General features: G+C 40.2%; 1 protein-coding gene across 6 annotated transcripts in view; it reads right to left on the reverse strand.

Moving 5' to 3' along the window:
- The window catches only part of HIVEP2 (HIVEP zinc finger 2), a 206,158-nt gene that overhangs the window by 21,617 nt on the left and 156,660 nt on the right, over positions 1–27,881 (reverse strand). For all 6 annotated transcript variants that reach the window (XM_043457250.1, XM_043457246.1, XM_043457248.1 and 3 more), the window contains 3 exons: positions 15,129–15,223; positions 6,222–6,266; positions 17–5,572 (listed from right to left, as the gene is read on the reverse strand). In XM_043457250.1, the coding sequence (XP_043313185.1) occupies positions 17–5,185 (5,169 nt within the window). In that variant the 5' untranslated portion in view covers positions 5,186–5,572; positions 6,222–6,266; positions 15,129–15,223. The remainder of the gene's footprint in view (positions 1–16; positions 5,573–6,221; positions 6,267–15,128; positions 15,224–27,881) is intronic.

Genomic DNA, 27,881 nt, shown 5'->3' on the forward strand with positions numbered 1-27,881 from the left:
AACAAAAGTTTGTTACCTGAGCAAACTGCTTCCAAGCACTTGACGACGTCAGTTTGCCGGTTCCAGGCCGGTGCATAGCAGCCAGAGTATAAATTTCTGCAGTGATTTTTTGCTTGGACCTCAGAAGAGCCAGCGTGGTCTTGGTGTTCAATCCGGATGGGTTCGGGTTACAGGAACTAATGCACCATGAAGCATAAACGGAGGATTTGAAGGTGGCCTGCTGCACATAATTGGGTTTTGTATAATTTAGGAAGCACCAACTCACAGTCGTTGTTGTCCGCAGACTGGGGAACTGAAGAATCTGCTGGAAATCTACCACGTCCGTGAAAAGAAGAGTTGAATTCGCCACTTTCGCACTGGGGCCCGAGGCCCTGGGGCCCAACACACCAGCAGGCAGCTTCTGGCTCTTGCCTTGCTCTTCGAGCTGACTGTCCCCAGGTGGCAAGGAGGAGGCCTGAGGGCTCATGCTAATATCAGAGGCTGTCTCGTCAATGTCCAACTCATCTGAGGACTCTTTACTTTCCGAGGGCCCACTGGACGACTTCTGCCCCAGGGGGGATGCTCGGGAGCCAGGCTCCCTTGAGGGCACGCTGGAAGAGGGATGGTCTTGAGATGAGGAGGGGGACAGTGAGGAGAAGGAAGAAGACCCTGACGCCAAGCCATCCTTTGGCTCAGAAGCACAGCCCTGTCGAACCAGCTGGGGTTTCTGGGGGCGGGAGAGATCCTTCTTGATGTCTGAGTTGGTCAGCTCCACGGCACTGAGCTCCTCCACGATCTGTCCATACATCTTTTCTTCCTTGACCCTTTTCTGCTGCTTTGTTTCCATGAAGAGTTCTAAGCTGCTGGCCGGAGAAAGCATACGTTTGCTGCCTCCCAGGGTGGCCACGCTGTCAGAGGTGGAAGGTAAACATAAGGGGATTGAGGACTCCAAGCCAAGGGGTAAGGTCTGAGGTACTTTCCAGATGGGGTATTTTTCCAAGCCTGCATGCTGCCCCAACATCTGGGCAATGTTAAATCCTATTCCTTGCATGGCCGCGTTGGTTACCAGGGTTCTTTGGGTCACATTCTCGTCGACTTTGCATATGACAATGGCAGGACTGTTCTGCCCAAGCATCTGAGAAATGCTTGTGTACATGACACTCCCATAGGATGGGACGTGCGTCTGGATCCTAACAGGAACCACTGTTCCTGGTAAGGACTGCAAGGGCCCAGCGCTCGCTGAGGCGAAATCTTCCTGAAGAACCTGCTCAGAGGGAGTATCCGTTGACTTGGTGCTCTCCCCGGAAGGAAACTTTGGAAGGAGGTTCTTTGAGGGTAGCCCTGATGTTCCTGAATAGCCCGGGTAGGTTTGATCTTTCGTGTGCGTGTAATCAGCGGATTTCTTTCCAGTGTGTTCGGCCAAGGGCTCCAAGGGGTAGCTGGGGTGAACTTCTGCCTGGAAAGAAGGCTTGCCATAGCTCTTCGGAGCGTGCTGAGCAAGGGGATGGGGGAAGTGCGCCTGCCACCAGGGGGGCTGCTGGGCTGGTAAGTGAACCATACAGACGGTAGGATACTGGAACTGAAACAAAGCGCTCTGGATTGGAGAAAACGGGAGAGCCTCCTGATGGGGAAACAAATGTGGCTGTTCGGACAAGTGCTTGCTTGCAATATAGGATGTCGGTTGTATCAAGGGATTTCTCAGAGATTCCTGACTGTCCAGGTGCAGGATCTGCTGCTGGGCCAGGTGGAGGGGGCCTGAGCTCAGCTGGGGGCAGGGACCCACCACCTGCTTCCCTGGGTCCTCGGCAGGGAGGGGAGGGAGCACGGAGCACGCGGCGTGGGGCCACGTGGACCTGAGGCTGGCGTGCAGATGCTCCAGCTGCTCCTGCTTGACACCCAGATCCGCACCGGCCTCCCCCTGGGCGATCTCGGGAGAGCCGCTGAAGGACGCCTGGCGCACCAGAAAGCACTTCTTCCTCTCCCGGGATGGGGACAGCGCAGAGGCGGCTGACGCCCCGGCTGCGGGCGCGTGGGACAGGTTCCCATAATCAAATGACTTGCTCCGAATTTCTGGGACCTCCGTGGGGTGAGGACAAGGCATCTGCTCAGATGAGCAGCGTCGCATCTCCTTCTGGTGGTGGTGGTGGCCGGGGACAGACAGTGAGTAGGAACCGGCGGGGACGGTCAAGAACTCCGAATGCTTCCCGAACTCATCCGGCTTGGGAGGCGCCGCAAGCTTCATGGTCTCCTCTCGGTCGAAAGACATGGAGAAGCTGGAGCTGTGGGACAGGTTACTCTCTTGACTGGGGCTGCGGGAGAGGCCGGTGCCCGTGGACTCGAAGCTGGATTCCCCGGAGGAGTGCTCCATGTCCGCGAGTCGCAGACGCTTCTTCTTGGGCGGCAGCTTCTCGGCCGGAAGCTGGGAGAGGGTCTCGCTTCTCTGGGGCCACTGGAACTCCTCCACTGGTTTTTCCGGCTCTTTGCTCTGCGTTTCCTTCTCCTTCTCCGGCTTGTCCGGCTCCTCGGTCACGCGGATCTCCGGCACCTGGATGTTGTGCTGGCGCACGAGCCGGGGAGGCGCGTGGTAGGGCGGCGGCGGCGGCGGCGGGACTTGCGGCGCCGGGGACGGCTTCCCCCCGCCGTCTGCGCCCTCCCCGGGCGGGGCCCACTCCGGGCTCACCGGGGCTTCGGAGATCTCACTGTCACACGTCTCGGAGGGTGACGAGGCTTTCTCCTGGGCGCTGGCCGCGAGTTCAGCGGACTCGGACCGCTCGAAGGAATTGGGGCGGCTCAGCGAGTTGGTGTGCTGAATCACAGAGATCACATTTCCGGGAGGCTTCCTGCCCGCTCCGTCCGATTGCTTGTCCTGATCAGCCGCCAAGGGTGACTCCTCCGACCCGAGAGAGGGACTCCCAGATTGCAGCGGGGGTCGACACAGGTCAAAGCGCTCAGAGTGCCCATGAGAAGGGTTTTCCTGTCCAGCCAGGCCGAACCCACTCCTCGCGCCTTCCTGCATCTGCAGCTTGGACTCGTAATCTGCAGTCGCGATGCCCAAGGGCGTGCTGCTGCAGATCATGGGGGTGTCCTCCTCGTCCCCCACGCTCTTTTCTTTCCGGCGTTTTCGAGTTTCACACGTGGTTCCAAACATGGTTGGCACGCCCTGGGATGGCGCCGAGGGATCCATGAAATACTCCCCGCCATGTTTCAAGGGGCTGATGCAGGAAACATCCCTGTAGCTTTGCTTCGTCGTCTCAGAGTCCTCCCACTTCTTATAGGGTTTGCGGCAGACGTCATAGTCATAGCCGACCCTGTCCCCAGGAATCAACTTCTTTTCCTTCAAGGATGGACCTGTGATGCTTTTGGACACCCTGCCATGGTGGTCTCCCTCCAGGTGCCCTTCCTGGACTGAAGGCAGCTCAAAAGCCGCTTGTCTCCTTAACATGCGCTGCGGTGGTATGCCTACCGTTCCTGGGTAGAACACATCATCGGAGCCAGTCATCCGCTCATCAAATGAGTGACTTCCTCTCAAAGAAGGAGGAAGACTTAAGTTCGTTGCTGAAGAAGTTGGCATTGAGTTGCTTCGAATAAGGGGTGAAGAGTCAACTGGCGCTTCGAGGAGAACTGGGCTGCCGCCTTGGAAACTGGCTGGATAAAGTTTTCCTTCATTCCTGATAGATGATGGAATCGTTTGGGATTGTCTTGACTCACTGTTGAATTTGGTGGATTTTAGCATGCCTGTCTGGCTGGGATCAATTTCCGCCTTGCTTGGGATCAGCTGGGAAACAGGATCTTCAAACATCTTGACATCTAACCTGGTGTTGACATGAGGTAATGAGTCCATGGTGCCCTTCCTACCCATCGTGGCGCGCTCCTGACTTGTGGTTGTAACACTGAGTGTATTTCTTGGACTAAGCCGACAGTATTTTCCAAAGATGATTTCTTCGTAAGACTTCGCGTTTGTGTTTGGAGGGCTGATCTGCTGCTCTGCACTTTCTGAGCGGGAAAAGTAACCAGAGTCGGTGCTTCCTTTACTGTGCGGGCTCAGAAGGTTCAGAGATGGCTCAGAATCTTGTCCTTTTTTCTCTGACAGTCTTAGTGCAAGTTTCTGTTTAACTGTGTGAGAGTCATCAGCCTTAGTACTTAAAGACGGATTTGGTAACATATCAGAGCCAATATACTGAGAGCTTTCATTAGTTAAAGGAATTCCGCTTTTGGGGATAATCAAAATCGGCACCTTCATTGGGCCTCCCAGCGATTCTTCCAATGACCCGTGATAGCCACCTCTGCTGGCCATTTCCAGTGGAATGGGTGGGCCAGGACTCATTTTGTCAGAAGCCTCAACAAACAAAGAACTCTCCTCATCTGTGTCTGTACTCTGTTCACCGTCCGAATGTATTTCTGCTTCTACATCAATAAAACCGGCCTCTAGATCCAATTTTGATACCGCTGACTCTGTGAAAGGGACCAATCCTGCCTTAATTGCATGGGCATGTGACTTCCTGTGCTTGTACAAATTGCTCTTCGTCTTGAAAGAGAAACCACAAGGTATACATGGATATGGCCGCTCACCGGTATGGGACCTGATGTGTTTTTTCAGTACGCTGGGTTTGGCACATGCCCTGCTGCAGTAAGGGCAAATGTACTTGCCGGGCTTTTTGGGTTTGTGCTCTTTTTTGTGAGCATCTTCGGACTGTTCGATACTTTTCTGGGAGTATTGGCTATAAGCAGGGTTCAGACTTGAAATCTTTTTTCTAGGATAACCACCACTGTGGCCGTGTATAGGAAAGGAAAATAGGTCCTCAGAGGCAACAGATGGCAAAGGGCCAGGGAAAAGCCACGGAGGGCCTTCAAGGCTCTGGTGTGGCTTGTTGCTGTGCATGACCCCCTGTGGCAACGAGTGCTGAGGGAAAGAGAGTGAATGTTGGCATGAATAAGGACTTGGACGGTGTGGTGGGTATTGCTTCTCTGTGACTTGCTGGACCACTTCGCTAGGTGAGGCCAGTTTCCCAGAACCAAACAGTTGTGCTGATGCTGTGTTTCCGATATGCTCAGGATCAATTTGTGGTTGCCGCTGTCCTTCTTGACTGCCAAAAGTGCTCATCTTAATAACAGCTGATTGTTCCTGTCTCCATCTACCTGATGCTTTATCAGTTTCTCCAGACCTTGAGGTAGCTTTTTGTCCTAGAGCTGTGTCCCCAGTGTCCATTTTGTCACACAAGGTCTCAAGTGCTAGTTTGCTTGAAAGCCGTGCAGACTCATGGAGTGCCTTCAAAGCTGTGCCTTTCAAAGCTTGCTTGCTTCCATGTTCCAGGGTGTCTGCAAACTTGCCGAGTTCTCCTTCTCTTTGGAACCTTCCACACCTACCCCGTAGTCTGTGGGCATTTGATGGTAATGTCCTTGGACCGGGGCTATAACACAGTTCTCTCCATTGTAGAAATGTCCATCCAAAAGCTAAGTGCAAATCTATAAAGATTTCTTATGGCATTTGAATATTTTCAACTAGGATGAAATTGGGATGATGAATAGTCTAGGAGAAATTTTGCCCATCAACTAGAGCAAAGTTCAACTGTCAGTTTCACTAAGACAAAATGGTCTGAAATAAAACAGAACAAAACACAAAGAGATTGTCAATAACAGTTATCAAGTAAGAAACTAAAACCAACCCTAAATATACAGCCTGAAATTGGATAAAGTGAAAATATGTTTATTCCAAGAAATCCTTTTTATATCTGTTATACTAATTCCACAATTAAAGGTTATTAATTGCAAATTTCATATTGTCATAAGCATAAATCTCTTAACTTTTGGTCACCCTTTTAAACCCCCCTTAATCTTGATAAAATAAGAGCATTTAAGGGAAAACTTTTGATATATATTATTTATAAAATCATAAAAATTTTAAAAGTCTTCATGAAAATAAATTTAGACCTATTTCTAACCAAGTTTTATGACTTACATGCTAAGTGTACTACATATTTCTCTATTTAGATATGTTAAATTATAATATGATATAATTTACAAGTATATAATACAATGTTAACATAAAATGTTATATGTATTATATATAATGTTAACATAAAATATAAGTATATTTTATAGCTTAAAAACATTGATTAGACTAAGGCTGGCTGCAAGAGCTTTGGAAAAGGCAGAAAAGTGCATCTAAATAAAATAGTTATAAAATCTTCATAATATGGATGACAAAACATATTTTGGGGAAAGTTAAAAAATATAATGTTTACCTGAATGGTTTAGAGTTCTCATGGGCATGATTGTCTTGACGCTTCCTGGGTAGAAAATAAATACAGTTAGGAAATGTTGTTCCATTAAACTACACCATTGCTGATTACAAATGTCAGTTTAAAATTCATTATATGTAGATCTCACAATGTTATGAGGTGTAATATAAGGAGATGGCAAGAGTGAACACTGACATTTTAGGAATCAGTGAACTATAATGGACAGGAATGGGCAAATTTAATTCAGATGACCATTATATCTACTACTGTGGGCAAGAATTCCATAGAAGAGATGGAGTAGCCCTCATAGTCAACAAGAGAGTGCAAAATGCAGTTTAGTCGCTCAGTCACTCAGTGTACGACTCTCTGTGACACTATCGACTGCAGCATGCCAGGCCTCCCTGTCCATCACCAACTCCCGGAGTTGACTCAAACTCATGTCCATTGAGTTGGTGATGCCATCCAGCCATCTTTCCCAGCATCAGGATCTTTTCAAATGAGTCAGCTCTTCGCATCAGGTGGCCAAAGTATTGGAGTTTCAGCTTCAGCATCAGTCTTTCCAATGAATATTCAGGACTGATTTCCTTTAGGATGGACTGGTTGGATCTCCTTGCAGTCCAAGGGACTCTCAAGAGTTTTCTCCAACACCACAGTTCAAGAGCATCAATTCTTCAGTGCTCAGCTTTCTTTAGAGTCCAACTCTCATATCCATACTACTACCAGAAAAACCATAGCTTTGACTAGACGGACCTTTGTTGGCAAACTAATGTCTCTGCAATCTCAAAATGAAAGAATGATCTTGGTTCATTCCCAAGGCAAACCATTTGATATAGTAATCAAAGTCTATGCCCAACCACTAATGCCAAAGAAGCTGAAGTTGAACTGTTCTATGAAGACCACTCAACCTTCTTGAATGTTCTATAAGAACTTCTAGAACTAACACCAAAAAAAAAAAAAAAATGTCTTTTTCATCATAGTGGACTGGAATGCAAAAGTAGGAAGTCAAGAGATACCTGGAGGAAGGCAAGTTTGGCCTTGGAGTACAAAATGAAGCAGGGCAAAGGCTAACAGGGTTTTGCCAAGAGAACACATTGGTCATAGCAAACATCTTCTTGCAACAACACAGGAGACAACTCTACACATGGACATCACCAGATGGTCAATACCGATATCAGACTGATTATAATCTTTACAGTTGAAGATGAAGAAGCTCTATATAGTCAGCAAAAACAAGACTGGGAGCTTACTGTGGCTCAGATCATGAACTCCTTATTGCAAAGTGCAGACTTAATTGAAGAAAGTGGGGAAAACCACTAAGCCATTCAAGTGTGACCTAAATCAAATCCCTTATGATTATACAGTGAAAGTGCCAAATAGATTCAAGGGATTAGATCTGATCGACAGAATGCCTGAAGAACTACGGACGGAGGTTCAAAACATTGTACAGGAGGTGGTGATCAAAACCATGCCCAGGAAAAAGAAATGCTAAAAAGGCAAAATGTTTGTCTGAGGAGACCTTACAAATAGCTGAAAAAGGAAGAGAAGCGAAAGGCAAAGGAGAAAAGGAAAGATATACCCATCTGAATACAGAGTTCCAAAGAATAGTAAGGAGAGATAAGAAAGCCTTCCTAAGTGATCAATGCAAAGAAATAGAGGAAAACAATAAAATGGGAAAGACTAGAGATCTCTTCAAGAAAATCAGAGATACCAAGGGAATATTTCACGCGAAGATGGACACAATTGCGGACAGAAATGGTATGGACCTAACAGAAGCAGAAGATATTAAGAAGTAGTGGTAAGAATACACAGAAGAACTATACAAAAAATATCTTAATGACCCAAATAACCATGATGGTGTGATCACTCACCTACAGCCAGACATCCTGGAGTGCAAAGTCAAGTGGGCCTTAAGAAGCATCACTATGAACAAAGCTAGTGATGGATTTCCAGCTGAGCTATTTCAAGTCCTAAATGATGATGCTGTGAAAATGCTGCACTCAATATGCCAGCAAATTTGGAAAACTCAGCAGTGGCCACAGGACTGGAAAAGCTGTTTTCATTCCAATCCCAAAGAAACGCAATGCCAAAAAATGTTCAAACTACCACACAGTTGCACTGGTTTCACATGCTAGCGAGGTCATGCTCAAAATCCTCCAAGCTAGGCCTCAACAGTATGTGAACTGAGAGTTTCCAGATGTACAAGTTGGATTTAGAAAGGCAGAGGAACCAGAGATTAAATTGCCAGCATCTGTTGGGTCATAAAAAAAAGCAAGAGAGTTCCAGAAAAACATCTACTTCTGCTTTGTTGACTACGCTTAATCCTTTGACTGTGTGGATCACAACAAACTGTGGAAAATTCTTAAAGAGATGGGAATACCAGACCACCTTACCCGCCTCCTGAGAAACCTGTATGCAGCTCAAGAAGCAACAGTAGGAACCTGACATGGAACAACAGACTGGTTCCAAATTGGGAACGGAGTATATCAAGACTGTATATTGTCACCCTGTTTATTTAACTCATATGCAGAGTACATCATATGAAATGCCAGGCTGTCTGAAGCACAAGCTGGAATCAAGATTGTGGGGAGAAGTATCAATGACCTCAGATATGCAGATGACACCGCCCTTATGGCAGAAAGCGAAGAGGAACTAAAGAGCCTCTTGATGAAAGTGAAAGAGGAGAGTGAAAAGTTGGCTTAAAACTCAACATTCAAAAAACTAAGATCATGGCATCTGGTCTTATCACTTCATGGCAGATAGATGGGGAAACAATGGAAACAGTGACAGACTATTTTCTTGGGCTCCAGAATCAATGTGGATGGTGACTGCAGCCATGAAATTAAAAGATGCTTGCTCCTTGGAAGAAAGGCTATGACAAACCTAGTCAGCATATTAAAAAGCAGAGACAGTACTTTGCTGACAAAGGTCTGTATAGTCAAAGCTATGGTTTTCCCAGTGGTCATGTACTGATATGAGAGTTGGACCATAAAGAAGGCTGAGCGTGGAAGAATTGATGCCTTTGAACTGTGGTGTTGGAGAAGACTCTTGAGAACCCCTTGGACAGGAAGGAGATCAAACCAGTCCATCCTAAAGGAAATCAACTCTGAATTAAAAATCACTGGAAGGACTGATGCTGAAGCTCCAAGACTCTTGCCACCTGATGTGATGGGCCAACTCATTGGAAAAGACCCTGATGCTGGGAAAGACTTAAGGCAGGAGGAAAAGGGGATGACAGAGGATGAGATGGTTGAATGGCATCACCAACTCAATGGACACGAGTGTGAGCAAACTCTGGGCGGTGGTGAAGGACAGAGAAACCTGGTGTGGTGCAGTCCATGGGGTCACAAAGAGTTGGACACAACTGAGCAACTGAACAGCAAATAACACCATATTATGTGCTCTAAAAAATACAGCAAGTAACTGCTTTAGAAAACACTATACTCAAGTAGTAAACATAATATTGATTGTCACTATGCCTAAAAATAACTCAAGGAGAAAAAAATTTTTTAAACTTCAGAGTCATATTTTCTAAAATATAAGATTAACATATTAAAACATCTTAGACTTTTATCAGAAAGGCTTGGTTTTAATTCCTTAGATATTAAAAAGTTGAGAAGAGTGGGTTTTTAAAATGTAACCTGTAGATTTTAAAAATTTTTTAATAAATATCCTTTTTAGGAAATTTGAATGACAGCAAAGTGAAAGAGTCTTCCGCATGACTATGAATGGCTCAGGAAAACTTGACAACTTAGAAACTATTAGATATTAAGTGAATACTCAGTTTCCATAAGGGAATGGCCAATATAGTACACATAGAATTCTGAGAACTTCAATGTTCAGTTGTATCAATTATGATGATATCTGACGTGTTTCCTTAATAGGCAATATAGCAGTGTTCATCATAGTAAGAAAGCTCATGTTCTTTGGTCCAGAAATTCCATTTCTTGAAATGTGTCTTTACAGATGTACACAAGAGCACAAAGATGTATGTACAAGGATTACGTAGGTCAATTAAGGCTCAGTCATAGGACTCAGCCACTTAAAGAAAATTAAGTGTATCTATAAGTACTAATATAAAAGCTCATCCAGAAGGTAGTAACATTGGATGTAAAATAGTTTATTGTGACCTAGAATGTATTTTATAATCCCATTTGTGTAAAAGAGAAACAGGCAATAAACAGAACATTTCTGTAAGGATGCCAAACAGCTTTACATGAGTTAAATCACAGAAATGGAGCCAGGCGGTCAAAAGAAAGGACAAAGGAAGGGATTTCTACCTTTAACCTTATGACTTCTGGTAATCTTTCTTTCTTTTGTTTCTTTTTTTTTTTTTTTTTTACCATGAGTATGTCCAATGCAGGAGACATAAGAGACTCGGGTTCGATTCCTGATTTGGGAAGATCCCCTGGAGGAGGGCTTGGCAACCCACTCTGGTGTTCTTACCCGGAAAATGTCCATGGACAGAGGGGCCTGGCGGCTACAGTCCATGGGGTCACAGAGTCGGACACGACTGAAGTGACTTAGCAGCAGCAGCAGCAAGCATAAGGGGGTCTCACCTCCCCAACCGGCATCCCCTACTCCCAGCTCAACTGTTCAGTTTTATCACAATGCAAAATAAAACATGGGCTTCCCTGGTGGCTCAGAGCCAAGGAATCTGTCTGCCAATGCAGGAGATGTGGGTTTGACCCCTGGGAGAGGAAGATCCCCTGGAGAAGGAAATGGTAACCCACTCCAGTATTCTTGCCTGGGAAATCCCATGGATAGAGAAGCCACCAGGCTCAGTCCATGGGGTCAAAAAAAGAGTCGGACACAACTTAGCAACTGAACATAACAGAAAAAATACATCTGCAATAATGCTTTCTCCTAAGTATTTTCACTTGACTCCAATACTTCCAATGCTTGAATTTTTCACAGTCCTAAGAGAATATATGAGTTCTGTATGGATTTCAAACAAATCCACAATTTAAACAATGTTAAAATCTGTATATTGACGTATTAATGAAGACAGCCCTTTGTGAGACCATGATTGGGTCTCATGACATACAACTGTTTTACTTTGTTCCTTGAAAAGCATTACTTTTAAGAAAGTATTAATAAGAACCTCACAAGTGAAAATTAGGCATATGGTCACTTGCCATTTCTCAGTTTTCATAGAATATATAATTTTGCTTAACACATGGACTTCAAGTTAAACACATACATAAAATTTTATGAAAAATGGGACTGGGATACTATATTCAATAATTAAATACAGTATAGTGTTTTCGTGTAGCAATGAGGCAATAACCTTTAAAATCAGATTTAATTTTTATGGTTTACAGTAAAGAATTACATTTATTAAACCCTAAACCAGACATATACAATTCTTATCCACTAAGGATATATAAAAATAAAGGCACCAAATAAAATTCAAGGAAAGTTAATAATATTTTGCTATTAAAGAACAGACCAGAAGATGAAGAAAAGTGATTTACACAAAATTCAAAAGTAGATTCAGAAATAATACATTAATGGTCAGAAAAAAATTATCTGGAATAGTTATTTAATTGTTGATGGGTTTAAATTTTAAAGGGCAAATCAGGAAAAGTCACACCTACTTTTTATTTTTAAAAAACAATCTTGCTGATACCAATAGAAGAACATCCTATATTCCAATAGCATTTATTATCCAGAAAATGTTTTAAAATCACAACTTGGATCCTGGTAAAAAAACACATTGACTCAATTATGCAAATAGCTTCAGTCAGGAAAGTGTTGTTAGTTGCTCCTTCATGTCTTGACTCTTTGTGACCCATGGGCTATATAGCCCACAAGGCTCCTCTGTCCACAGAATTCTCCAGGCACAAATACTGGAGTGGGTTGCCATGTCCTACTCCAGGGCATCTTCCCCCAGGGATCGAAGCCGGGTCTCCGGCACCGCAGGCAGATTCTTTACCACTGAGCCACCAGACTTCCCTGAATCAGTCAGGAAAACCTCCTCCTTTTAAATTTCTAAGAGAAACCCACCTAAGATGTCTTACCATTTTATCATAAATTAGATAAACTGAGTATCATTCTCCCTACCTCTGTCCAAGAAGCGGTTCTGTCCTTCTGCCTGAACTGAAGATCCCAGTAGGACTTGGGACCTCTTCTGGTCTACATTCCTTTGAACTATAATGTCTAACTTTTTACTTCAGTGACAGGCTTATTAGGGACTATTACACAATTTTGTGTAATTAGACTATTATTAGGGAATTGGAAATCACTCCTATTTCACATGAACTGTTTACATGAGATTTTAAACATATCTGAGGATATAACTGTCTAACCCATCCTTGGACAGCCTTCAACTAACTGCTATCCATAAGACCACTTTCCTTCTTGGAGTTTCTGAGGCACATAGAAAGGTAGATGGGAGAAAACAGGAGTGATGGATCCTTTGGGAATTTACTGATCCTATTCATGAACCATTTGGACTCTTTTCGTTAATCTCTTGTCTTTGGATGCTTTATCTTGGAGACTGAAAAAAATTCTGCAATGCAAATGGTTTGCACCATGGATCTATTCCTGGTCATGCATGGAATGTCTTTCTGGTGTTCAAAGTCTCTTTGCTGCTCTCCTCAACTTACACTTAGGAAAATAAATTCACTTGAAAATCCATAAGGCTTTCAAAGTTTAATAATGACATTTGTCTTTTTTTGGTGATACTTTTTAAGGATACTTTTACTTAGCCATCTAAATCTACCAATAATGGTAGAAATTCTTGAGCTTGTGTTGTATTAATTAAATGTATGAAAATTCTTATAGAGAAATATCTTCTTTGTATCTCAGAATATTATTATAAACCATAAAATGTATCACTGTATATATCTGCAATTTGAGTATAATTTCCTCAATAGAGATCTACTTGGAGCTATGAAGATCAGTAGTAATATAGTTAATTATAGTGACATTACTTCTCAATGATTGTATAGATTGATTTCATTTTTCAAATTCTCTAATTATGTGTTAAAAATGTATCTCCAATTTCCCCAATCAATTGGTGTGTTAAAAATGTAATATTAGAGCAATCCTCACATGGAAGGAAAATAGCCGGTTATCATTTCGTTCTCTGAGGTTTCTTTTTATGGTAACCAAACCCACGCAAATTCACTTTTGGCACCCGTTGCCAACAAAGGAACAGTATTCCAAACACAGCTTCACATTCACATTGAAATTTTTCCCTCATGCCTTTGAGTGCTCCGAAAGGAGCAGGATAATTTGCAGGAGGATGTGACTTTGGGGTTTCCTGTGGATGATGCTCTAGCCCCTAGGAGTCCTTCGGTTGGTAAAGAAAGACAGGCATTGTCTTGCAGGCTCTGTGCATTTTTCTGAGTGGGGTAATATTGAAAAAGACACTACCTTCTGCATGCTGTTTCAGTGGTAACAGAACTAAAGGAACTGAGCAAAAGAAAAGAAAATGATATTACTTGGAAGAGTTGCCATTTTTCTAAAAGTGTGCCCACTCCTTTGGCCATACTTCAGTCCCACTCAAATAAATCTGGCACCCAGTTAAATAATTTCCTCAGACAGGCCCTGAAAGGAAAGGCACAGAAACAGCCTCCCGTATAGACCTCCACAGAGGTCTCTTCAGGATAACAGCTGGGTGGGATTGGCAGCCGGGCAGCCCAGCTCTGTAGACGAATAAAGGCCTACAGTACCCAGGGTTGTCAATCTGGGATCTTTTGCTTAGAAAAACACTATCTTAGAAAAAAAACTTTACCTCAGGAAATTAATCATTACTTGAGTGGTGGCAAAAGTCAAGTGAGCATTAAATAATAACATCCTAAATAATAATGGTATAAAATGACAGGTAATAAACACTACTTCTCTACTTCCAATGATTTCATAATAGACCATTTTTTAAAAACTAAAAGGGTGATTTGGTCTTTTTCGAGACATTGGTGGAATTACACTTGTAAATAAAACAGATGTCTTCTGATAATAACTACTGGACAAAAATTTAGAGGCCATTTCCATGTATTTGCTTTCAAAATGTCACAGATCAACTGCAAAATATTTTAAGAAATACACGACCATCTCAGAGCACTGATGCTTTAACACAGACGGACCCACAAGTCACTACCACCTATGAGTACCGGATGAAGGAAAAAAGGATCTACCGAAAAACCATGAGCAGCGCCAGAGTCCAGCTGAATACAGACTTATTTCCACAGGATGATTAAAAAAAGGCACCTTTCTGAGAGCCAAATTCATTATAAATGCTTCTTTTATTAGTCAAAATTCCCATCTTAGTTCTCCCTAAAAGGAGCAAGCAGCCAATATGAGGAGGGTACTTTATACTATATAAAACCTTGCCAAGCAATTAAGAGAACTTCTGGAGAAGAAAGTAAAGAGATTGTGATGATCGCCCTCTAGTTTGACATACATTAAAATTTAACTTGACATTTCAAACCTAATGGAAAACTCAACTATACTTTTTGCATGTTGGTTACAATGACCGCAGATAGTTGTACAGTTTGCCTATCTGGTCCAAAGTATTTATGACTTATGACTACAGCTTACTAATTTTAATATTTTGTCATAAGCTTTTTGCAAACTTTTTACAATTGTGATTTTGCTCTCCTGGTGGAATGTTTTCACATTCTATAACAAAAGTTATTAGGTTTTACTACACAGAATTTCGTATGAAAATAAACTCTGCCAGAAAGAAATTCTCTTAAATGAAGCTGCTTCAATTAAGCAAATTATAAGTAAAACTGGGCTATTATGAAAAACAAAACAAAACCTTCACTCACTAAATAGCATATACATTGTTTCTTCCTAGACTGGATGACAGTCAATTCACATACGGGTGCACAGTAAATTAAAACTTCTCTTCAAGTTAAATGTAAAAATAATAGAATAAAATAATAAATTTCAGCTATTAACCTGTTATCCTCATATCAAAAAAGTGCATCACAGCCGTCTTTGCTTTCCACGATGCCAACTCCCTCCACAGGAACACATGCGCAACTTCTGGGAATCTAAAAAATAAACAAGATTTTTTTAAAATGATGAACCTTGTAGTGAATTTAACCAACATACTACTCATAGAAATGCTCTCCTTGAGAAAAGAAAATTTGGAACTGGATCCTTCAAGACCTTTTTTCTTTCAAGAAAAAATTTCCTGTCTCTTTACATACTTTACATCTTTTGACTAAGTTCTTACATTAAAAGAGAATTATCTGTTTCAATAAACGTGGAAGCAAGCAACGTGGAAAATAATGCTAGAGTTAAAACAATGTATTGGAACTAGAAATTATGCCACTGCAATCCATGATACAAATCTGACTTAAAGCTGATTCCCACAAAACTTCTTTTGGTGCATTAGCAACTAAACTCCCTAGGATGAAGACTCAGATAACCTCATAGAAAATTCTTTTCTATAGTTTATTTCAGCAATGTTATGTTCCATGCTAAAATTAATTTCTGAAATAGGAAGCCAAAACCAACCAAAGTTAAATCCTGAGACATAACAAACTCTGGAAAGTAACGAAGAAAGGAACTTTCTCATACTTAGAATTAATTTATTCAAGCCTGATCCAAAAAAAATGCATAGAAGATCAGTCAAAGCACATAATCCAAATAGATTAATCAGTCACCATCTTTAGATGGTTTATCTCCCAGTAAAAAAGGCCCATATAAAATAGCACTACATATCTATAGATAATCATTGTATATTTGTTCATTTTTAAAAACATTGCTCTTTCTTCCAGACAAGTTATGTCTCATAGAAAGGACCAAAGCATCAAGACATGAGAGTTAAAATGTGCCTTAATCCAGAACAATTTCATGTGAGTGTTCAAAATGCTTAAAGGAAGCAGTTAGCTTTAATTTTCTCCTCCTCTTTGCATATCACTTCAGGACACCCTGTGCACTTTGCAACATGAATCATTATAAGCACGTAGGCCCACTCGGTTCCTCAAAAGACACAAAAGGTGCAAAAATAGCTTCTGCAATTGAAGCAAGAACCACGTCAGCAGCCAGATGAATGTGGGTGGTCAGATAAGATTCTGTTGCTGCAAAGGGCAAATTATTAAGCAAATGCTAGATTTATTTTCTTTCTAAACTTTGTTCTTGCCTCAAATCAACCATTTTCTGGCATTTAAATGACTCTTGACAAGCTCCACCATTCTCAAAATTGAAAGTTTCGTCAAAGCCAAAGAGCATGACTGATTAAACACTGAGGGAATAGTGATGGGGTCCTTAAAGATATATATATATATATACACACATATATGTATGTATGTATGTATATGCATATATACATATAAAATAAGGCTTCCCTACTGACTTAGAAGGTAAAGAATCTGCTTGCAATATGGGAGATCTGGTTAATCCCCGGGTTGGGAAGATCCCTTGAAGAAGGGGATGGTTACCCACTCCAGTATTCTTGCTTGGAGAATTCCATGGACAGAGGAGCCTGGTGGGCTACAGTCCATGGGATCACAAGGAGTCAGACACTGTTGAAGGACTAACACTTTCATTTTCTTCACATTAAATTATAGTATATATATTATGTATTATATATATATAAGGTATAATTTTATATGTATATATATCCTTAAATAAATATATTGATGCTTTTGAACTGTGGTGTTGAAGAAGGCTCTTGAGAGTCCCTTGGACAATAAGGAGATCAAACCAGTCAATCCTAAAGGAAATCAACCTTGAATATTCATTGGAAGGACTGATGCTGAAGCTGAAGCTCCAGTACTTTGACCAGCTGATGCGAAGAGAAGACTCACTGGAAAAGACCCTGAAGCTGGAAAATATTGAAGACAGGAGGAGAAGGGGACAATAGAGAATGAGACGGTTGGCTGGCATCATCGACTCAATGGACAAGAGTTTGAGCAAACTCCAGGAGATAGTGAAAGACAGGGCAGCCTGGCATGCTGCAGTTCATCAAGTTGCAAAAATTTGGACACAACTTAGCAACTGAACAACAACAACAATATTATAGCTCCTATAAATTATACATATATATTTATATATATAAACCATATCCATATTAACAAACCAAAGAGCACCTCTTTTGAAAAGAAAATCAAGCTCAAGTGCTAAAAAAACCAAACCTGTACACTGGCAATATGACCTAAGCTAAAGCATGGCATCTCTCAGATAAAAAAGAATAAATCACTGAGCTATTCACACTCTGAGACGAACTCATCCAAGATAGAAATAGGCCAGGATTCTATAGATACAGCTATTTACAGGAAACAGCAACTTGTGGTATCCAGGGACCACCTGTGATTGGCGACCCCATGACCACTGAACTAAGGTTAAAAGACAAAAGGAGAACTTCAGCCTCAGAACGCTGGCACTGACACCTACCCCTTCCAGCTCTCTGGCAGCTGTGCACTAGCACCCAGCCATCCCCTGACCCAGAAAGCGTCATTCCCACCAAGAGCTTCCACCAGCAAAAGGGAGCATGTGAGTCCTCCAGACAAGATGTGTCAGGGGCAGTGTTCCCAGTTCTGACCCTACTTTTCCAGTCTGACTCTCCAGGACTATGGCCACGGGAAATAGGAAACAGTCGTCTCATGATATGCACATATAACTGAAATGTTAGATGATAGAAGATTGCTCTTTTCACTCATTAAGAGGATTTGAAAATTGTTTCTATCGTATGGAACTGCTACGCATGACCTCTTCAATGATTGGTTTGCCCTTGAAGAACAAAAAAGCAGTGATCATAATATTGTACTGCTATTTTACCTCACAGAAACTTCCAAGTAATTAGTGTGATTTTAAAGCAAAGATCTAAATGATAATAACATGAAAGATAGGACACCAAGTTTGGAGATTTTGCACAAATTATTTTGTTGCAATTGGAATCAGTAGTGGCCTCTACAAGGGAGGCAATTGTTGTTACTATTAAAATAGAAACAACCATCTCAAAAATTTGTTTTTGCCTTAATTTTAATTGAGTTTTTGTGCCTCAGTATCTTCTTTGAAATGAAAGAAAAATACTTCCTCAAACAGTTCCTGAGAATGTAGTATTACAACTTATGCTTGTATTTCCTAGAAATTAGCAGTTCAAACAGTATATTTTTTAAACAATGGAATACAGTAAAGAGAGATTTTTCATTTTTTAAGCTTTACTTCTAGGTTATTGGATTCATATGAAACCACTCTGCAATGAAACATTAATATCCAATAAAACTAACAAGTTTTCAGAAAATTGTGTTCACGGATCTTGTTAAATATCCCCAAGTTATTTAAAATTCCTTCCTAAATATGAGGCAAAATTATCTTTCACTTTACTAACAAAGACTGATTTTTCGTCATTTACAGGCTTACAGAAGAGTTTCTTAAAAATATTTTCCAAACTTCCGTCGCCTACTTGTAACAAACACTTGGAAAATTTGAACATTATTGTTTCTAATCCAGTAGTTTCTCAGCCTATTTTTAGAAAAAATCATCCTTGACATATTTATTCTTGGAAGCTTACAGGTTATTATTACTAAGCTAAGTGAGGGTCATGTTGAGCTATGATTAGATAGGTAGGTAGGTATTAATGGATAGATAGACAGACATGGAGACATATCTAAAATGTCCATTGCTGGTAAGATTCCTTAGTATTTCATTTCCCTATTCTTCCAAATTATTTTAAGACAAGTTATGGTTTAATAGTTTACTATGGTTAGCACTTCATTGGCAAACTTCTCATGCAAACACAAATGCTATCAACCTTTTTTTCTGAGGTTAAACACATACACACTAGGTCATAATTTTAGTAGAAGAGCCAATAAGATATACCAGTTACACTTTAGATGAGAGCTGTTAAAATTAAAAACAATTATTATGTGCTTCAACTCTATGGAAGAAGTGGCAAATAGGACCTGGAAACAAGATATGATCCTTATATTGCTTGGTTAAAAGAAATGTTTAAAAGAAGGAATACCACTCTTCATATATTCAGTAGCAGAAAAGAGATACACACCTCTTTTATTTTATAGAAGGGAGTAGAAGAGATTCAAAAGTAGTAGGTAAAGACGGGAGGAGAGTACTGAAAGATAAATGTATGCTTAAATACTTTATCAGAGTGTACCAAATGTGTACCAGAAGAAGCAGCTTCTCCTTGCTACAAAAAAGAACTTTGAATGGAGCCACTGTTCCACTTGGAGTGTCTAGAGGGGCAAAATAAGAGGCACCTGGGAGGTGGTAGAGATGAGAGATATAGGCTGGGAAGACAGATACACACACAAACTGATAATAAGCTCATATTTTTAGAAACAGTTATGATATGAAGCTAAAGGTTGGAACTGAGTTCAGAATGTAAAGACGAAAAAGGGATAAAGAGTATAAACGGGAAAGAGTGCTAATTTGGGAGCAAGGGACAATTCACTGCTGGGACAACTACATAGAAGGCTTTGCAAAGTGAAAAGTGTGTCTGGAAAAGAAGTTTTCACAAAAGGAGGATGGGACAGTTAAAATTCAATTACTCTGCCATTGTGTTTAGGGGGCTGGTTCTGGAAACTGCTGGCGAAAATGATCTGAGAGCACCACTTCTCGGCAGGTTGTCAGTGCTGGAGCACAGGAAAGATACAAAATAAAAGGATTGTGTGAATTAGAACTACTAAAAGCACAAAAGAGTAGGTACCTGTGAATTAATGATTATAACTTAAGCCTCCTTAATTAGGGTTTCTGAACTATTTTGTGACACTTTTAGACATTTATAGAGTGTCTATGTTCATCAGAAAATGAGCTAAGTTTACAAAATACATAAATGAAAAAGCAAACTCTACAGAGCCTAGAAGGGAAACTTTTGTGAACAAATAAGTGATGCAAAGTGTTCTAGGTGCTTTGACAAAAATATAAGCACAGTACTGGGCACAGCACAAAAGAGGAAATGGCCAATCCTATCAAGACAAGCAGAAAAGGCTTGAGAGACACAACGATACAAAGTCTTTAAAGAAAACTATACATGCTAATGGGCTTTGCTGGTGGCTCAGTCAGTAAAGAATCTGCCTGTAATGCAGGAGACCCAGGTTCAACCCCTGGGTCAGGAAGATCTCCCAGAGAAAGGAATGGCAACCCACTCCAGTATTCTTGCCTGGGAAATCCCATGGACAGAGAAGCCTGGCAGGCTACAGTTCACGGGGTGGCAAAGAGTCTGACATGACTAAGCAACTGAACACACACACATAGAGTAATACGGGGCTTCCCAGAGGTCTCTGGGGAAGAATCTGCCTGCCAACGCAGGAGACTCAACAGATGTGGATTCAGTCCCTGGGTCGGGAAGATCCCCTGGAGAAGGAAACGACAACCCAGTCCAGTATTCTTGCCTGGAGAATCCCATGGACAGAGGAGCGTGGTAGGCTACAGTCCCTGGGATCACAAAGAGCTGGACACAACTGAGCATGCATGTATGCTAACATACAAAAACTTGCAGTTTCCAGTGTTAGATTTAGAGATAAATAATCAGATGAAATAAAAACATAGGCTCTACCATTCCTGTTTCTCTCTAGTTTCATCTATTTTATTTTACTGTGGTGAAAGTCTGGTTCATGGGGAAGCTTAGGGAATAAGGTAAATGTTCTAGTTAATACAATCTTATGGTTAGGTAAAGACCACAGAGAAATAATTTTTGTTTTAACATCTGCTAGTGGTTATTTTCCAAAGTACATTAGCTTTCTCCTTGAGTTAATTACAGTCTCCTGAACATAATTTAATCTTTCTTTGATGATTCAGGATAGTATAGTGTTCTCTGGTCCTTACTCTGCATCTGGGCTATGATTGTCTGGTGTTGGCAATGCAAACTTCTCCCCCACATGTATTCTTAAACACATGTCAAGTTTTCCAAGGTTGTAACTGAGATTTTTCTTTTTTCTTGACCACATATTTGACATCAGACTAACTTATTTTAGGAGCAAATACATAATCATTCACTTCTATCACCATTATTTGTTGAGCTTATTCTAAATAATATAGCGAGTATTTAGTAATGTGAAAGATTTTGGAAATCATCGAATCCCTCAGCCAAATAACAGGGGAAAAAAAGCTGAGAACCAGAGAAGTTAAAATACTTGCTTAAGGACTCAGAGGTCATTATGATGATCTAGACTATATATAGCTTAGGTCTTCAACCTTTCAAGTCAACTATTTTTCACTATCCATATTACTATCTTGTTACAAGTTTATTAACCTGATCCCACTGCAGAAACTGATTAAATGAAAAAAAGGAATAAAAATGAGGAATAAGTAATATTGAACTTAGAATGAGCAATGACATTTACTACCCATACCTTAAAGTTAATAAGTTAAATGAACAGAAAATTACAGTAGCTAAAAACCAATGCTCCATTAAACTGTTTATCAGTTTTTATCCCAAAGCAAGAACAGCTCTTTAATTGACAGTTAATGGAGGGTAAGCCCTTTGGTTCATAAAACCGAAATTTCACTAACAGAGCCTATAGAAATATGGGACCCCACCTTCACACATACTACTTTGCTGGCAGAATGCTCTTTGCTGCTTTGTTTTTGAAAAGGGGCATGGCCAATTAGATGTTCTGTATTAATTAATTTTTTTTTTGTTTTCTCATATGTGATACATTTTTATATTTATATTCTCACTTTAAATTTTCTTTTTCTTCTTTTCCATTCCCTCTATTCTATCCCTTAATAATATTATGTCAGGGAAATAACTACTGCTTAACAAGTTATCTTAAATATTTATTCTTTAACTAAATACCTGAAAGATAAAGCCAAAGAAGGACTATTTGACTAGTGTAGTCTAATGAGAAGTATGACATAACGAAGTCACACCTCAAGGTATTGTTTTCTCCAGTTTCACCTTTTACAGAACTTACGTTTACTGTTTGGTTACAATTTTGGTATATCTAAATAAGGTCATAACTCTTTCTCTAAATCTCCTTTTACTCCTGGATGTGCCAAGATTAGCATAAAGAAAAGCCAACGTTAATTTTTGGATTCTGTAAACAAAGAGAACAGAGACATAGAGTGGTAAAATATGCATTATATTCATAAGTATGCATAAACAAGCTGACCTTGCCTGAAGGAAAATCTCTCTCTTAGGGAAGAGCCTCCCACATCAATGGAAATAATACCCAAAGTAATGAAAGCACAGCTGAAAACCTGAAAGGCATTCCAAAATTCACGCTACAACTGATTCTCAGATGCAATGGAAAACATTGTTTTCAGCCTCCATATCCTAGGTCCACACACAATAAAGGTCCTTCAAAAAGAAATCAAGGCAAAGCCTACGGCATATCTTACAACCTAATCAGATGAGCCCTGTGCAGTTAGTTACTGAGTTGCTGAAATAATTCTGTTTCTCTTGAAAATGTTTACAGTCAATGGGGACATGAGGACTCATGCGTCAGCGTGAAGGTACACAACCTCACATCTTGATTCCACACTGTCCAAGGACTGATGAGGCAAAGGGAACAAAATAAACAACAGGGTACCACCCTCAAGAGTTTGGAATTAGACATAAAGTCAGGAAATGACAAGTAATCTGAATATCAGCTATTATCAGAGCTTAACAAAGTATATGATCAAGAAGGGTTTGAACAACAGGTAGGACAACAGTGGTAAGTGGTTCAAACGGAAGTCACGCTTTATCCAAGTGAAGCGTGCACAGTTGCTCAGTCGTGTCTGACTCTTTGCAATCCCATGGACTGTAGCCCGCCAGGCTCCTCTGTCCATGGAATTTTCCAGGCAAGAATACTGGAGTGGGGTTGCCATTTCTTTCTCCAGGCGATCTTCTGGACCCAAGGATCGAACTCGGGCCTCCAGCATTGCGGGCAGACTCTTTACCATCTGAGCCACCAGGGAATCCTTTATCCAAGTTAGGTAACCAGAAAAGCTTTATAATCCTTTGCTATGAGTTATTCAGGTACTGCCCTGGCAGTTTGATAATCTCTGGGTGGCATTCATATTTTCAGCCTCATCCTGGAATATGTCATCACCTGCAAAGGTTAAGGCTAGAAAAATGTTCAAGTTTCAAGCAGGTGCCTATAATATCCTAATAGACAAACTCCGTCAGACAATTCCAGAATTTCATCTATTGGCTCATTCACTCAATCATATGACACACTTTCCAAAGCATATATATCCCAATGTGATGACATAAAATAATATTGGAAATCAAATTTCATATGAAGTTTGAATCTAGATATTATTGTCTCATTTATCTATTAACTTTTATCAATTTCAATGACATCGAGTATGAATTCAAAATAATGTACATATGTGGAATTCAAAGATAAACAAGACAAGAATCCTTCTTTCAAAGAGCTTGCTGTCTAGTGTGTGAGAAAACCACATAAACAAGTTGTAAAAGCTACAGAGGCATAAAATGGCCTTATGGGAGTACAGAAACAAGACACTGGTCATGCAGCAATTAGGAAACACTCTCTTAGGTCTTAAAAGAATGCTAGGATTTGGTTAAGTACAGATGCAGAGAAAAGGAATTTAATGTGTACACATCATTATGCATTAGAGAAGACCAGGGGATGTTGAAGAAATAGCCAGTCTGACTAGAACATTTGGCACACCAAGGTAATGGAAGAGAGGGCTGGGAAGGAAAGGATGTGAGGGATGGTAAGGGGACTCTGGTAGACAGGGACTGACATCAGAAGTTCCAAGCAGACTACCCCAATCACAGAGACACTGCAGAACATTCACACATATTTCATCTCTTTCCATCTCTTCCTGGACAAACTACAAATGTGTAACCTGAAAAAGAATCAATTTTGAGAAGTTTGTAAGATAAAGAAGACTTGAAACTAAAGGGAAAAAGAAGTGATAAGAGAATTAGGGAATAAACTCTTGGAAAAGTGGGAAAGAAAAGGGAACTCAAAGGCATCAATTAAAATACCAGTTTTAGAAGAAAGAATGAAGTCTTTTGTTTTATTTATTTATTCTATATTTATTTGATCGCACCAAGCAGCATGCAGGATCTTTCCCAATCAGAGATGGAACCCATGTCCCCTACACTGGGAACACGGAACCTTAACCACCTCCAGGGAAGTCCAACTTTTCTGAATTAGACTGGAGGAAAAAGAAGAAATAATGAAGCAAAATAACATTTTAGATAGAAAAGAAACTGAGAATTTTCCTTAAGATGTTCTTAACTCACTCAGAAAAGTAGAGCACTGGTCATCTGATGGGCGTGAAGGAGCTAGAAATTGTTGAGGGGCTTAACAACTTTAAACAGCTATTTTCCCTGAGTAATTAATCATTTGACAGTCTTAAGAACACTATTTCTTATTAGGCTATTTAAAAAGAGTACTTTGCACCAAAATATACACAAAACTTATCTAAGTTGATCAGTTCAGATCAGTCACTCAGTTGTGTCCAACTCTTTGTGACCCTATGGACTGCAGCATGCCAGCCCTCCCTGTCATCACCAACTCCCAGAGCTTGCTCAAACTCAAGTCCATCGAGTCGGTGATGCCATCCAACCATCTCATCCTCTGCCGTCCCCTTCTCCTCCCACCTTCAATCTTTCCCAGCATCAGGATCTTTTCCAATGAGTCAGTTCTTCACATGAGGTGGCCAAAGTATTGGATAAATATATCTAAATACTATAGTTGTATCAAATAAAATATAAAAATTTCTTTTATTTTTCAGTAAAACTCTAAAGATGATGAATTATTTAAGCCATTATCTATAAATAGTAGATGTAAAACAATTTTTAAAAATTTATATATTTCTTATCTTTTCTTTAAAAGAATAGCTGTGGAGATCTTTTACTATAAACATGAAAACTCATCTATTTTGATTTTAGAAATGTTGAGTTTAAAAGACTGAACTATTAGTTAATATCTAGGATATAGATTCCTTACTTTATTGAATTAACTATATATATTCAACCACAATGAAATATATTGAAAGTTAAAAAGTCATTTGAATGTCCCACAGGACATAGGACAGACAGTAGCTGGCAGAGTAGGAAGTCAACAGATATTTGTCAGTTGAGTGAATGGAGGAATAAATAAATGTGAATAAGTGAATGAAATAAGGAATGACTGTGAATATGCCACATGTGTGTGCTCAGCACCTGAGAAAACACTCTTCTTGCTTACTGAATAAAAAAGAGCTTCATGAACTCTCAGACATGGAGCACAGATGGGAAATTGGTTAGTCTACCACCCTATCCAATAATTGCGGACACAGAAACACCTCAGGACTAAGTGGCAGATCTAAGTGGACTTCGGCAAAGGTGAGCATCCCCAAACCTCAAAAAGGGTTAGCTTCTGAATTTCTGGCACTTTTTCATCTACTAACCACAAAGAGAAATTTTTTGCAAATGTTGCAAGATGCAGAGAAGTTAGATGTTATTTAAAAGTTTAGATAGAAAAAAAGTTAACAGAAATGTGTATTTTTTTAACCAAATAATAATTTTAAACATCCGATCACCTTATCTTTTGTTAAGAATCTCATCTCAATACAGTAACTAAAGTAAGAGTTAGGCTTAAATCTCTTTAACTGAAATGCAAACAATAAAATATTAATTTAACATGGTCTCTCCAGTTTCTCACTCTTTCTTTCCTGCCTCAGGACTGACTGGAGTGGTCATTTTAATTGCTAAAGACCTGTGAAGTCTGATGCTGATTCTATCATGCATGCATGCTCAGTCGCGTCAGACTCTTTGTGAGTCAATGGACTGTAGCCCGCTAGACTCCTCAGTCCAAGTAATTTTTCAGGCAAGAATACTGGAGTGGGTTGCCATTTCCTTCTCCAGGGGATCTTCCTGACCCAGGGATCAAATCCTGCATTGGCAGGAGGATTCTTTACCACTGGGACACCTGGGAAGCTCTAATTAATTCAATGTACACTTATGCCAAACATGTAGATGTGAGAAGCACTGAAAACCAGGGGAAAAGAAAGATCATGCCTGGATTAGAACCTGAACCGTGTTAGGATGAGAGAGAAAATGTGCAAGTGAAAAGAACGCCGCATTTTAATTCAGGAAATTCACACCTCTGCCTTCGTTCTAGGGCTTCCCAGGTGCTGCAGTGGCAAAGAATCCGTCTGCCAAGCTGGAGAGGCAAGAGATGGAGGTCAGGGATCTAAATCCTGTAACTGCACAATATCGGACAATTTATTCAACCTTTTTGATACTTCTTTCTTCTCTCAGAAAATGAAAACAATAATTCCTCCCAATCAAGGTTGTTGTATCCAGGTGTCTGTCACAGTCGGTACTCAATAAATTGATTTTTGAAAGATAATAAGATTAAGGGGGGATCCTGTGAGGAAGAGGATATAATAGCTAATGATATCAAATCTCGTAATTCTATAAATCACTACCTAAAGCAGAATACTGCAATAGTCATGATGTGCTTCAGCCCATTAACATTAAGGATATATTTATTGATGGCCTGAATATTCATTTCTTATGATATTGTTAGTGATTGAGATGATTTTTCCCAGTGTTTTAATCAATTTATCAAAGAAAAGTGATGATGATCCTATGCCACGTTTTGGTTTCCAATTCAGTGGTAACAAAAATATGTATTGCGTGCTACTGTGGACAAAGCAAGGTGTCTATTTCAGTTAATTTAGCAATTAAAAGGAAGCTGTGCAGTCTACAATATTTAATTGTCTTTTAAAAGTGAGGATCCATCAGAGATATGTATGTGGTATCAATATCAAGGAGAATTTTATTTTTCCTAAAAGCTGGCTTTATAGATTACATTGTAAGCTTATTTAGTGTCCCTTTTTAGGTTGACTGCTAGAAAGCTAACATCTAAATTTGGGGCCTTTCTCTAGGAAGTATCTAGGCTTTGTTTACATGTATTTTGATCATTAACGTCATTTCTAGCTTCAAGTACTAGTCCTACCTTTGTTTCCTACTGGCTCATGCTCACACTCACTCACACACCTCAATAATGAGGACTGTTACAAAAGACATAATAAATGTAGCTGGGAACTGTTTCCAAAATTGAATCTATTTGTATATTTCAATAGTGTTTGGGCAGTACAACTCTGAAAGCTAACTGGTTCCAGGAACATAAAAAGTAATGTGGAAACTCCCCAAATATTTTTCTTTCCTCCAGCCTCCAACTGTATTGATTCCAAGAAAAGAAAGGATTTCATAAATACAACTGAAAAGGTACATATAACACAACTCAAGAAAAACATTAATTGTTTTTCCTTCTCTAAGAAATTGCATATGAATAATATGGAAATAATATGGTCAAATTATATTATCTTTGAGACATGGTCAAATTTCCAGCTACTGTCAAGGCTCAGCAGCAGACGTGGTAAATGCATCTGACATATTCTTGGACACAGATAACTTACACTGGCAGATCCTACACGCAGATCCTGTGCAGAGTATTAAAGGGTTGGATGAATGTTTTTTATTTGCTGAACATCCATAGGGTACAAAATCAGATTTGAACACATGTACTTTAACAAGTTTAGAATCCATTTGATCAGAAAGCATTTCAAGTCTCAAATCAACTTCTACTTTAAAGGTAAAAGCATCATCTATCATAAATGTTACTAAAATTCTAAACAATGAGTTAGAATCCCAAAGCCATTTTCAGTGAGGATTTGATTAGCCCATCATATGTGATTTAATTTTCTCCTTGTTTTCAAATAAATCCAAATGCTGGAGAATGTGTATTTGTATCCATAATTTTGGGTTTCAGTCAACATTGA

Source organism: Cervus canadensis, chromosome 33 (assembly GCF_019320065.1).
Source record: "Cervus canadensis isolate Bull #8, Minnesota chromosome 33, ASM1932006v1, whole genome shotgun sequence".
Classification (NCBI taxonomy): Eukaryota; Metazoa; Chordata; class Mammalia; order Artiodactyla; family Cervidae; genus Cervus; species Cervus canadensis.